This window comes from Diceros bicornis, chromosome 18, assembly GCF_020826845.1.
Source record: "Diceros bicornis minor isolate mBicDic1 chromosome 18, mDicBic1.mat.cur, whole genome shotgun sequence".
NCBI classification, from domain to species: Eukaryota; Metazoa; Chordata; class Mammalia; order Perissodactyla; family Rhinocerotidae; genus Diceros; species Diceros bicornis.
In genome coordinates, this window is record NC_080757.1 from 60,965,395 (window position 1) to 60,978,560 (window position 13,166).

Here is a 13,166-nt window from a genome sequence, read left to right on the forward strand (position 1 = left end):
TTGTCTGTGGATGTCCAGGTGGGTTCTTGCAGGTGGCCGAGTGAAGCATCACAGCTGGGTTCAGGTCTGTCATCCTGCAGCTTCTCTCCTGTTTGTCTTCCATCCCTCCTTTCTGACCCCTCTTAGATTTATCAAGTTTTTTTTATTATACCATTTTACCTACTCTTGGCTTTTTAGGTGTTCATGGTTTTTCTCCTTTTCTGGAGACTATGGTGTGCATCCTTAACGTGTTACGGTTTGCCTTGAATGGCTGTCACTGTGCCCACATCACTCGGGCCTCCGGCCAGCAGGCAGGGGGAGCGGCCCTTCTTACCACTGCCCCTGCTCAGTACCTCAAAGGCACTCATTTTTTTCAAACAGACCAGCGCCAACGCCCCAAGAGGGTCATCCTCAAGAATGAACCAGCAGAGGTGCAGGCTGGCCAGGAGCGCTGTCTTAGCTGTTGGGCCATCACACCTGTGTCAGGAGCTGCACAGTGGGAAGTGGGGTGGCCCAGCAGGCCCCCAGTGCCTGGGGAGCCAGTCCAGTGCTGCTCTTCCACACACCACATTGCTGCCTGCTGCCCCTGCACAGCTGAGGCTCACGGAGGTGGATGGCATCACTGCTCTGGGCCAAGACCCTGGTAGGGGGCATGGCAGAGGGGCAGGTGGTGTCCTTAGCAGTCTCCTCCAGCTCCCATGATCTAGTGGCAGCTGGCTCGGGTCTGGGTAGGTAAGCTCTGCAGGTCAGCTTTGGGCTCCCTGCCGCCTGTGCTGGTGAGTGGGGGACCTGGGGCAAGGACATGTCATCCTTCTCTGAGGCATGCAAGTGCCGTCCTCTGCCCATTCATAAAGGATGGGTCTGTTCCAGGGCCCCTGTGGGCTGGCCTGGCCATTCCATCCTTCCCGTGGCACTCAGAGATGTGACATGAGGATGAGCCTCAGAAACAGCTGCGGACAAGGCTGCTAACGGGGTGCGGGCCCTCCCTGGGACAGGCTGGGTTGGAGCACCCCTCCAGGCTGTGTGAGGACCACCCTAAGCCAGCAGAGGCCCCAGGTGAGCCCACCTGCTTGAAGGAAGCTGTCACAGCTGTTCCCAGCAAACACAGGAACAAGGGCAATACTGGGGGCCTCCCTCTCTGCCCTCCCTCACCCCCGGAGAACTCTCCAGCGCAGGGTCCATGTGGTGACCACCCCCTTTCTCAGCCTCTGACTCACAGCCTGCACCAGCCCCTCTCCCTCTATAGAGGGCAACCAGGAGGTGGCCTCGGTCCCCTGGGAGGGACCCTCATGCCCTGATTGGCTAAATGGGTGCTGCAGGGACCACTTCATTTGTGGGCTTCACCCCAGTGCTAGGGGCTCCCTACTGGCCCCAGGGCCACGGAGAAGCCCGTGCAGGGCTCATCCAAGCAACGTGGAGTGGGGGGGGCAGCCAGGAATGCAGGTCAAAAGTGCCACCTAATAGAGGGGGAGGGGTAAAAAACCAGTGCAGTACGAGGCAGCTCAACACAAAGGGTCAATGTCAGGTGGGGGCGCCTCACAGTGGGATGCCGCATGCACAGAGAAAGAGCACTGTCACCTCCCGAAATGCAAAGAACACCAGCACCGGAGGCAAGCGGGCTACTGCCCAGGTTGAGGGGGGCAGCTGGGGGCTGCGCCCACCCTGAGACACCTGAAAACAACGCAGTGCTGGGTGTCTGGTGCAGCTGGAGGCACCTAGCTGTTGAGTGTTCTGGCCATAGGCCCCCAGAGGCCACTGGGCACTTCCAGGAGCCGCTCCCTGCCCCCACTCTTTGTGCTTCAGTTGCAGCGTGTGCCCTCCGGAGAGGCAGGCCAAGGCACCCAGAGCCAGATGAGAGGTTCTGTGGGTGGACGGGGGTGCCGCCAGGAAGGGCAGCACAGGTCTCTAGGTGGAGAGGTGGGAACACATATAAACCGGCCCCAGGCCCCAACCCCAGAAACCCTGTTTCCGCATGGCCTCTGCAGGCCACTCGGGCAATGATGCTCCTGCTGTGGGGTCCAGACTCTGTATCCTGGGCCTGACTTCCAAGCGGAGGGGATGTCGCTGATCCAGCCCAATGCTCTGGGTGGGAGACTGCCCAGCAGTGACCAGGTTGCATGCGGAGGCCATGGGCAGCTGTCAGAGTAAGGGAAAGGACCGATGTGGATGGAGAATAGGAACTGGGGAAGGGGGACAAGGATGAGTGAGGGCAGACCTGGTGCCCAGAGGGCTCAGATACCACTTTGGCTGCCCTCAACGACTCACTACACGCTCCACTTTCTCCAATCACACCCACCCGTGAGGGCAGCCAAGCGGCCATTCGGGGGCCAGGTACCCTGTGTTCTGCTGTGCAATAGCCAACCTCATCCCGCCCCCCGACTTTCCCTGGCTATAACCAGGCCAATATGTGCCTCGTGGGTTGTGAGCAAGAAGTAGCCTCTCATATTCTGGGTTTTTCTCCATAAAACCACAAAGGCACTGTGAGTGGTCAGAGGGGCTGGAAGTGTGGACAGACCCGGAGGAGGGGCGGGGCCCACCTGCATCACAGCAGGAGGAGGCTGGGGCTGCGAAGCTGCCTGTACACCTGCAGGAGCCTCTCAGCGGTGGCGCGGGAGCAGGCTTCGTCCTCCATGCACAGCCGGTCACGCAGGGTATGCACCTCCCGCAGCAGCATCTGCGGGTGGGGGTGAGCAGCAATGGCTCAGGCCCCCACCTTCCTGCTGGGCATGGCACTGGGTCCCTCTGAGGGATGCCCACCATGCACACATCCTACTTGGGATGTGGTCGTTGGTCCAGGAAGAACACTCATCTGTGACCTTACAACGTGGAACATGCAGCCTGGCTGGCAAGAAAGCTGGCTGGGCTGAGGGGAGACGAGGGTCCTAGCCAAGGTGGAGCAGGTAGGAGGAACAGGGCAGACAGAAGCCACTGCACCTACCCTGTCCCCCAGCTCCCATAAGGGGAGCCAAGCCCACAGCCCAACCTGGCTGTGAAGAGCGCCTGCGTGTGTCCCCAGAGGAGCCCGGCCAGCGGTGGGAGGTTCAGGGGATGGGACCACCGAGGGGCCTCACCTCGTGGTTGGCCTGGATCTGGCGGAGACACTGCACACGGAGGTCAGGCGGGCTGGAGCCCTGGGCAGCCTGCTCCATGACCATCCTCTGGGGGGACACAAGGGACAGGTCACTGGAGAGAGCGCTTCCCACCACCTGTCCTCCACTCCTCAGAGCCAGGCAGCCCCGCCCCTCCCCTCCATCTCGGCCTCCCTGCCTTGCCCCCCCCGCTGCATCATCTCCGCTGTTCCTGCTCCAGCGGCGGGGCCTGACCTGACGGCTACTTACTTGAAAGTAACTTTCAGTTCTTTCCCCTTTGCTGCCCGACCCCCTTGTCCCCACAGAGCCACCCCTTCTCCCATCCTTGGCTTCAGGCCTGGGTCCCTGCTCCTCCTGCCCTGTCTCCATGGCCCTGACTTGCACCGTTTGCACCTTCACTCCACAGCCCACTCAGGGGCTGCTCCACGTCCTGCTTTCTGGAGGAAGCCCAGTGGCTCCCAGGGCTCAGATCCAAGCTCCCAGATGGGTCTGGGCAGTGAGGCACCTGTTGGCTTCTGAGGCGAAGCACTGAGAAGAGATCCCGACACCCAAAGGGGCAGCAGGAGGGGCCAGCCCGCAGCAGACGCTGCACATCTGGCAGGGTCCTGACAACTCGGCGCAGCCAGGTGATGAATGCCGTTCTCACAGGAACTCCCGCAACAGAGCTCGGTGTCAGCTGACGAAGTACAGATAGGTCTGTAGCCCACGTGGACTCCCATCAGGGGAGTGTCTACAGCACTATTAGGAGCTGAACTCTGACCACAAGCATTCACACGTGGAAGCCCTACCCCCACTACCTCAGCACATGACTGTCTTTGCAGACAAAGTCTTTTCTGATCAAGCCAAGGTGAGGTCGTGTGGGCGGGCCCTGATCCAATCTGACTGGTGTCCTTATAAGAAGGGATCAGGACACAGACATGCACAAAAGGATGACCACGTGAGGACACAGGGAGGCGACAGTTGTCTGCACGCCATGGAGTGAGGCCACAGAGGAACCAAGCCTGCCAGCACCTCGATCTCGGACTTCCAGCCTCCAGCACTGCTTTCCTCTTGTTCGCACCCCATCTGTGGTACCTTGTCATGGCAGCAGCAGAACACTAACGCCCCTACTTCTTGCTGGAAGTCCAGTCAGCACGCTTCCTCCCCCAGCTTCATGCTAACCATCCACCTCTTGGCCGCCACACTTGGCACAGTCTGCAGATGGCCCTGCACACGTCAGGCCCCGCAAGAGGATGCTGATGATCTGTTTGGCTCCTCTCTGGGGCAGAGAAATGCAGGTCCTAGAGCTCTGCTCTTGACAGGGAATGGGAACCATTCCGGGGACTGGGTGTCCCCAGGGGGCAGAGCCTTGACAGGTGGCACCACTGCCCTAGAGGCCATCTGGACGGCTCCAAGTGTTCATGACTAGATTCCTGAGCCAGGCATGAAGCCATGCAGCAAAGCGGGCCCATCACAGCACTGATCATCAGGGTCCCAGCAGGATCACGGTCACAGTGCTGGGTCACAAGCTCAAAAGAGCCATAGTAACTCATGGCACTGTGTGAGGTGGTCATCACGGTCACAGTGGGGTCACAGTGCTGCGTGACATGGTCATCAGGGCTGTCGACTGGTGCCTGCCTGGTCTGATGCAGAGCATCTGGCTGCAGCCTTGGCTCCTGTGCTCGCCTGGGCACACCAGTGGGTCTGGAACAGCAGCCCTCAGCTCCTTGTCAAAGCTCAGCTTGCAGGTTCTCTGATTCTCAGGGTATGGGGTGGAGCCTGGGAATGAGCACTGATAATGAGCTCCCAGGTGAGGCTGATACAGAGACCACACTCAAGAAAAATCATCAGGGCCGGCCCAGTGGCTTAGCGGTTAAGTGCGCACGCTCCCCTACCGGCGGCCTGGGTTTGGATCCCGGGCGCGCACCAACGCACTGCTTCTCCAGCCGTGCTGAGGCCGCGCCCCACATACAGCAACTAGAAGGATGTGCAGCTATGACACACAACTATCTACTGGGGCTCTGGGGAAAAAAAAAAAAAGGAGGAGGATTGGCAATAGATGTTAGCTCAGGGCCAGTCTTCCTCAGCAAAAAGAGGAGGATTAACATGGATGTTAGCTCAGGGCTGATCTTCCTCACAAAAAAAAAAAAGAAAGAAAAATCATCAGAACTGGTTGACAGCTGCCACTGCAGATCCCTCTGTGAAGCCCGGGGTGCCACAGTCAGAACAGGTGGGAGGAGACGGGCCACCCAATCCTGAAGCCAGGGCTGTGCCCTGCCAAGGACACCAACTGACAGATTTTCACTTGGAACACAAGGACCTTCTCAGGTCCGGGAGTCATGGCCCAAGCGCCCTGCACGGCATTGCAGCAGCCTGCTCCTGTGCCAAGTGGCAGAAGGGCCCCAGGGCCGCGTGATGGTTGGCCACCAACTCCTGCTTTCTTGGCAAAGACATGGAAGCTCAGACAAGCAGACACTTTGTCCTGGGACCTGCGCCTAGCGTGTGTGACCCAAGGGCACAGCCTCTCCACAGGGCCTTTGCTTGGCCAGCCAAGTGCAGAAAGCTCCAGCTGACCACAGCAGGTAATAAATGGAAACATCTTCCTTTCACCTATCGGCCACATGGCTTCACGGCTGCATTAAGAGCCAACGGCACACCCAAAAGACAGCGTCTGTTACTGGAGGATAAGCAGCAAAGTTCTGCCACATGCCTCCCAGCTGCCCACAGCTCACCTGCATGACATGTGCATGTGGGAGCGGAGACGTGGATGGAGGGATTGTCCTGCAACCCCTGTGGCAGGCAGCCACAGACCACCACGGTCCCATGTTCCCACCAGCCGGCAGAGACTTCCCCAAGGGGCCCATGATGGGCTGACACACCTGCATACGCCCGATGACAGCGTGGTGAGCCCTGCACATGTTGGCCAGAGAGGAGCTCTCCACCTGGATCTCCATGGCCTGGATGGGCCCTGCCAGGCACAGGTCAGTCACCACCACCTGCAACAAACAAGGAGCCTCGCTGCCGGTCCACAGCCCTGCCCAGCACAAGAGTGGCTGGACCTACAAGAGCCTCTGAGCCAAAAGGAGCACGTGAGGCTCTGGTGGCCCCAACTCCCTGGCTGTGCAGCCCCTCTACACCCTGTACGTGGGCAAAGCTGGGTACAGACGGGCTCTCGGACCTGGGTCATCTCCCCCAACATTAATTCCTACCTGAAGAACCAGCCAGTCAACCAACAGCGAATCTGCTCATTTGGAAACGTGTGCCCAGGAAGAACCCTATGCCCTCAGTATCCCAACCCACGGCACTCACTCCAGAATGAAGTGACTACTGCCCACCCCCTCCACCACCGCCAGGCCCCAGAATCAGGCCCAGGGATGCCCCAACCAAGACACGCTGGCCTGGTCTTGGCCTGGCCTGAAAGGGCTGTGCAACGGGCAGCCCCCACCCACTGCCCTCAGGGACGTGTGTCCTGGCTGCCTGGGCTACTCTGCGAGAGCCTCCAACTCTCGAAAGTGAGGGTCTGCTGGGCATGACCCTGGTCCACCTCCAGGAGGGTCTTGGGAAGGAAGGTGTGGTGAGGGGGCAGGGCTGGAGGACCAGCATCTCTGGTGCCCGTGTAAGCGGCTTCCAGGATGGGCCTGGCGCCCCCTGGTGGTCTATGGGTTAGTGACTCGGGCTGGTGACGGTTGGTGATGCTCCTGGGTTACAAACCATCATGGAGCAGCACTGGGAGACCCAGCTACGAGTTCCAGCAGTGCACGGGGTGGCAACCCACATGTGGAGAGTGTTGGACAGGCCGCTCCTCACGGGGACCTAAGACATGAGGCCGACACGGCCTCTGGCCCTGCAAAGGCTGCACCATTACAGCTGTGCCTCCACCTCCAGTGTGCATCGGAATCCTCTGGAGGATGAGTCTGAGAATCTGATTCCTCTCAAGCAGCCCAGAGATGCTGATGGCCCAGAGACCCCCTCTGAGCACCGCTTTCCCCACAGACAGGAAAGCTGACCCCCTGCTTGCCTCACGGACAATGAGGTGGACGTCAGTGCCATCTGGAGCCACTCCCTGTACAGAGGACAGTGCTCGGGCCCTCAGGATGTCCACGGCAGCATTCTCGGCCAGGAGCCACTGCAGGGTGGCACAGCACAGGGACACACCTGGAGAGAAGATGTGCCGGCCATGAGCTTGGGTGGATCCTGGGAGAGGGAGGAACAACCCCACATCCACAGGCCTCAAGACCAGAGGGAAGCCAGTCAACGTCACCAACCTGAGTAACTGTCCCCCAGGGTGGCCCTCAGCAGCTCCACTGACATCTTGATGGCGGCCACCGACGGAGGCAGGTACTTGGCCTGCAGAGACGCAGGTCCTGCCAGCTCACTGCCTGGCCCAAGGCAAGCTCCCAGGAAGGTGTCTACGGGGTCGCTGGCAGGGCTGAGTGGGCCGGGGCCCTGCATGTGGGGTGTGGCCAGGCTGGGGAAGCGCAGGCACTGCAACATGTCCACTGTGTGCTTGCTCAGGGGCAAGCAGATGCCCTCTTGCTCAGGCAGGACATCAAGAGAGTGCTCATCCAAAGAGGGGTCGTTGAAAGAGTCTGAGGGGATGAGGGCCCCGCCCACGACCTCCCTGAGGCTGTAGAAGAGTGTGCACGACACAGTCACGGGCAGATCGAGCACGCCGTCCTCGCCAGGGCCCAGGGGCAGTGTCACCTCCCACCGACTGCCAGGGCCGAGTCGGTCCACGGGGATGGTGTAAGTGACCGCCGAGCTGGCCAAGTCCAGCTCTGAGGCACGGGAGCTGGTGAGCACCTGGACGCACAAGGCCCAGCCCTGGTCCAGGCTGAAGTCACTGCTGTTCTCCAGCAGGCAGGTGGCTGTCAGCATGTCCTGCAGCTGCAGGCGGCTCCAGGAGGTGGTGGTGGTGCAGGAGATGGGCCTGGGGCCCTCCTCAGTTGACAGCAGGGCGCAGCTCACGTTCATGGCTTCATTGAGACACGTCAGGGCCTTGTTGCGCTGGTCAACAGCCTTCTTCAGAGAAGACACTCTGAAAAGAGCAGACGTGCCACCCAAGGGAGGGGCAAGGAGCCACAGTGGTGGGTGTGATGTCCCCTACGCCCAGGGTGGGAAAGGACAAGAACTTGGCTCCTTGACAAGCACAAAGGGAGGAATAAGCCCCAGCCTCATGAAAGCAGCTCTCCTTGTCCCGTCCATGCCAAACCCTGTTGAAGCTGTCCTCAGCCATCTGACCCAACCACTCCTCTTGGGCAGCAGGAGGACAGAGGATGGAGCTGGTGCAGCCGGTGCTCATGGGCCTGGCCTAGCCTACCGGGCTCATGGAGCCTGCCACCCCAGTCAGGGCCACGTAGGCCAGGTGGTGCCCGCAGGGAGCTGGATACGGCACCCTGCTCCTCGCCATGTTCCAAGTTGGCCCCTTTGCTCCTCTGCTCCACCACCGTGACAGCCTGGAGAGTGGCAGATGCTACAGAAACAGCCCTAAGCTGCAGAGGTCTGGAGCCTATGGACGCTCACTCAGGGCCATGGCAGGGCAAGTGAGGGCAGTGAGAGGAGCCACTTTCTCTCTCAACGGATCAGAGGACAGGGCTGCTGGTGCCTTCACTGAGGGCAGGGACGCAAAGGCCTCTGAGAAGAGGGGGTCCTGGGGGAGAGCTGAGGAGTCAGCATGGAGGGCCCCCTACCAGGGAAAATGCGGCATGGTCAGAGAAGATGGTGGAGGTCCCTTTCAACTTCCGAGGCAGCCGGCCTTTAGTGCAGCCTTTTGGCAGGCAATGCAATGTCTGGGGTTCTTGCTGGGGGCCAGAAGCAAAGGAACAGGCCTGGTCCAGACCAAGACCACTACCCAGGATGCCACCACCCAGGACGCCATCTCCTGAGGATGCAGCACCAGCCTCAGCCTAAGCCATAGCCCAGCTGCTCACCTCTCAGAGACAGTGAAAATTCCAGAGAGAAATTCCTTGATTTTTTGGCCAGTGTTTGCTGCAGTCACTCTGGTGGGGCAAGGTGTCTCACAGTTCAGGTCTAGCCTGCAGGTCATCAGGCGGCCTTTGGCAGACAAGGCCAAGAGCTCAGCGCCACCTGAAAATGGACACATACAGGGCCAGGTCAACAGGCGGAGAGGAGCAAGCTGCTGGGAACACCCAGCAGTGCCCCCGGGACCTGAGACAAGTGTTGGCAGAAGGCCAGTACCCAAGTGATGAAGAGAGGGTCCTCGGAGACATCCCTGAAGAGATGACCTGAAGAGCCCTGGCAATGCGCCAGAGGCTGGGCAGAGCCACGACCCACATTCATCTCACACACATATTCCCGAGGGCCCTCCCTGGGAATGGACGCCAGCACAGCAGAAGCAGCACCTTGGTGGCGTCTGGGCATATCTCATGTGGACAGGACTAAAAGGGGCCAAACAAGGACCTATGTGGGCCACCACATCAGCTGGGCATGCTTGACCTTCAACAGACCACAAGCAAAGTTGCTCAGAGGTTTCCAAAAACAAGTGAGTGCGGGGCAGGCCCCTTGCCCTCCCGCTGCTCTCACTGGGGCCTTTCTGAAAGCCTATGTCTCTCTAGCATCATTCTGCTTCCTCTCCAGCTCCTGGGCTACCAGGCAGCTCTCGAGGAAACAGACTTGATCTCTTGCTTGTCGCCCAAGCCCAACAGTGCTGAGGCCCTGAGCCCCGCTCTGAGGTGGAGCAGCTGACAGGCAGGCCCCTCCCTCAGCTGAAGGACACACGCCCAGGTGGGATCTCCGTGCTCTTCCCTTCCCTGCCACATGCAGTCCTCTTTCCCTGCGGGAGAAACAGTGGCCTTTCCTCTTTGAGGCACTCCTTTTATGTTGAGTATGGTCCACAGCAGGCCTTATGACGCACTCAAGGGCTGTCATTCATTCATTCATTCGTTCATTCATTTATTTATTTATTTAGTGAGGAGATCAGCCCTGTGCTAACATCTGTCAATCCTCCTCTTTGTTTGCTCGGGAAGACTGGCCCCGGGCTAACATCTGTGCCCATCTTCCTCCACTTTATATGGGACGCCACCACAGCATGGCTTAACAAGAGGTGTATTGGTGCGTGCCCAGGATCCAAACCTGCAAACCCCAGGCCGCCGCAGCGGAGCGCGCGCACTTAACCGCTTGCACCACCCGGCCAGCCTCTCAAGGGCTGTCTTAACGAGAATATGTGCTGGGGGGAAGGTGGCTCTACCTTCTTCCCCCAACATTGGGCAAGCACAGCCAAAATGCTCTCCAGAGGCTCTGTCTGGGGAAAACAAACACCGGGAGCTCCCCGGTGCCGCCCACCCTCAGGGCAGGGTGGGCTCAGCAGCAGCCACAGGTAAGCATAAGCGGAGCAGGTGTTTTCTTGTCTTTGGAAGAAATGTAAGGCTTGACCTAAACCAAGTTGAATTTCCCCCGGAGTACCCTCCACGTAAGATCTGGTCACGGAGAGACACGCTCTTGCCCCGGGTCACCCAGGTGCAGACCCCACCCAGGCAGGGCAGCACACCTCCTGCCCCTAAACCCACGAAGAACACACACAGCCAGGCACTCCCTGACCCCCAAACAGGAAGTGTCGATCATGAGGCTACAGCAGGTGAGAATAGGCCTACCCCATCAGCTTTATGGAAGACAAGAACGAGGCAGGGAGAAGACGACGAGGCAGTTCACAGGGGAGAAAGATGCCAAAGGGGAGGTTCCACCCACCCTGAGGCTTTGGTTTTTCAGGTTTAAACAGTGGCTCGTACCTTCAGGTGCCCTAGGTGACACAGACAGGGTGACAACGCTGCATACATTCAAGGTGGTTGGACACAGCAGAGAGGGCAGGCCTCCTGGGCTGCCATCTGGCTGTGTGGGGTCCCAGGGAGTGCCTCTCCAAGCCAGGTCCACCACACAGAGGTCTGAGGGGGTGCTGTGGTACATGCAGCTGCCCCTGCCACAGGCTGCACAGAGCACAGGCCCCGGGAGGCAGTATTCCCGCAGCACTGGCACCAGATTTCCAGCCTCATCCCAGCTGGCCTTCATGACCAGTGTCCGGCCATGGTGACCAAGTGCCACCAGGCAGTCAGAGTGTGACTCCTCCACGTCCTCAGCCAGCAGCTCTGTCCTCAAGGCCCCAATGAAGACAACGGGCTCCTCCAGGTGATGGAGGATCTTGACAAGGGCCTTCGGGTCACCAGGGGCCAACCTGGAGGTGACTAGGGTCTTCAGGACCACACAGCAAAGGTGGCCATTGGGGAGACCGCAGAGGATCACGGGTGACTCCAGGAGGGAGGCGTCAGCTCCAAAGAGTAGCCCAAAGAGGGTCTCCTCCAGCGTGAAGCCCCCGGATCCCCGCAGGTGGCTGTGTAGGACTCTGGAGCCCTGCGGTGACACACAGCACAGTACTGGGAGGAAATGGGGGGCTGTGGGCTCCCTGGGGCTCCCAGCTGGGGGGATGCAGGTGGATAACTCCACCTCACCGATCTGGCCTCTGGGCCTGGGGTCCTCCCCTGGACAGGGACACTCAAACAGCTGCATCTTCCACTGGGTGGGGCCCTGCGCCAGGGTGATGAGCACGTCGTCGAGCACAGTGAAAGTGCACAGTGTGGCATCAGGGAGGACACAGGCGTCTGGATCCACGGGGATCACAGAGGAAGGCGGCTCACTATCCTGACTGTCCTCACTGTCCCCGTCATCCCCATTATCCTTGTCATCTCCATCATCCTGGCTCACAGACCTGTGAGAATACAGGGAACTGTCGGTCACGATGTTCACACACACTTCACAACAACCTGCCACAGAGCACGTTGGGTCTGGGGTCTTCAGAGAGTGACCTCAGTGACCGTCACAGCCCCTCACAGGTATGGGGAAGGCTCACCAGGGAGCAGCTGGCCTGCCACACCGCCTCCCACTTGCCCCATGGACTGCTCTGCTTGACATTGGTCACCCAGGGACACACACGTAACCTAGGATGTACCAAGGGTTCCAGAAACAGAGTTCGGACAGAAAATTCTCATTGGTGCAAAACCGTCAGACCCCCGAGGCCTCATCTGTGATTCACACCCACTACCCCTTTCTGTCTTAAGCCAGTAGTGAGCAGCCACCCCCGTGTAGGCTCCACACTGGTGCCTGGGAGGGGTCCGGCTTCTCCATACTGGGCTTCTCTAACCACTCTGGGTTCACGATGTTTTTGCCATGACTACCAACCAGAGACCCACCTCGAAGGTGTGTCATGACAGACCGGATAGGACCCACCAAGGCCAAAGGGGCAGGATCCTGCTCCAAGCTGCAGACTCAGTTGCCCGAACCCCACTTACTAAGGATTCTCTGCAAGCAGCTGCCTGTTAGAGAATGCAAGTGCTGTGGGCAGGGACAAGCCAAGACTTCAGAGCTGGCTCTGAGCCCCATGCTGGCCGGCTGGTGACTGTTCACTCTGAACCCAATCGAGGGGCAAGCAAAACGTACAGGTCGCAGGGGTGGTGTTTGAGGAGGGCAGGGCAGGGTGGCCACGGATCAGAGAGAGCAGGGAGTTCATCTGAGGCCATGTGGCCTCGCCCAAACTGGTGCCACCCACGATCACTCCTCACCTACTCGCCTGGTCCAACGACAAGCAGTAGATGCCCCTGCGGGCGCACAGGACATAAAGCGCCCTGCGAAGGGCCAGGAGCTCCAGGTGCCACACTTGACCCGGAAACTTGTACACTGCCTGGACATCGGGGAGGCAGGCAACAGCACGGAGTCTTTAGTTTTAAACAAACTCCTCAATGCGCCAGCCCCTCGGAAGGAAGCCGGAGCCCGGCCCCCCCACCCCACCGCCCGGAACCCGGCACCTCCCTCGCCCAGGCCCACGCCCCTCCACTCCCCGAACCTGGGCACCCCCGCCCTCTCCCTGCCCGGGCCCAGTGCTCACGGTCAGCAGCCCCCGCTCCTGGTCGTAGACATAAACCAGCTCGCTCCCGGTGGACAGGAAGATTTCCGCCCCGAGGCACAGCATGCGGGGCTTGCCCGCCGCCAGGCCCCCGAGCGGGCAGCAGAAGCCCGCCAGGTAGTCGACACGCGGCGTGAGGCCGACCATCGTGCGCGCCCGCGGCTCAGGGAGCGCAAGACGGGCGGGGAGCCCCGGCCGCGGGGAGGCCGCTC

The 13,166-nt window shown here is 60.0% G+C and overlaps 1 protein-coding gene across 1 annotated transcript; it reads right to left on the bottom strand.

The window, feature by feature from the left end:
* Window positions 1–1,481: 1,481 nt before the first annotated feature.
* Window positions 1,482–13,166, bottom strand: FAAP100 (FA core complex associated protein 100). The gene is made up of 10 exons (XM_058561860.1): window positions 12,937–13,166; window positions 12,614–12,732; window positions 10,793–11,763; window positions 8,978–9,134; window positions 7,313–8,085; window positions 7,066–7,202; window positions 5,927–6,043; window positions 3,051–3,137; window positions 2,517–2,653; window positions 1,482–2,115 (listed from the first exon to the last, which is right to left on the bottom strand). Exons 1-9 carry the CDS (start codon window positions 13,099–13,101, stop codon window positions 2,522–2,524), a joined length of 2,658 nt encoding a protein of 885 aa, XP_058417843.1. The 5' UTR covers window positions 13,102–13,166; the 3' UTR covers window positions 1,482–2,115; window positions 2,517–2,521.

Excerpts from the sequence above, each read along its gene's own strand:
- FAAP100 (XM_058561860.1), bottom strand. The coding sequence starts at position 13,101 with ATGGTCGGCCTCACGCCGCGTGTCGACTACCTGGCGGGCTTCTGCTGC. Across the intron at positions 11,764-12,613 it reads TCGTTGGACCAGGCGAGTAG|GTCTGTGAGCCAGGATGATG; the intron begins GTGAGGAGTGAT and ends GTATTCTCACAG. Across the intron at positions 8,086-8,977 it reads ATTTTCACTGTCTCTGAGAG|AGTGTCTTCTCTGAAGAAGG; the intron begins GTGAGCAGCTGG and ends TGCTCTTTTCAG.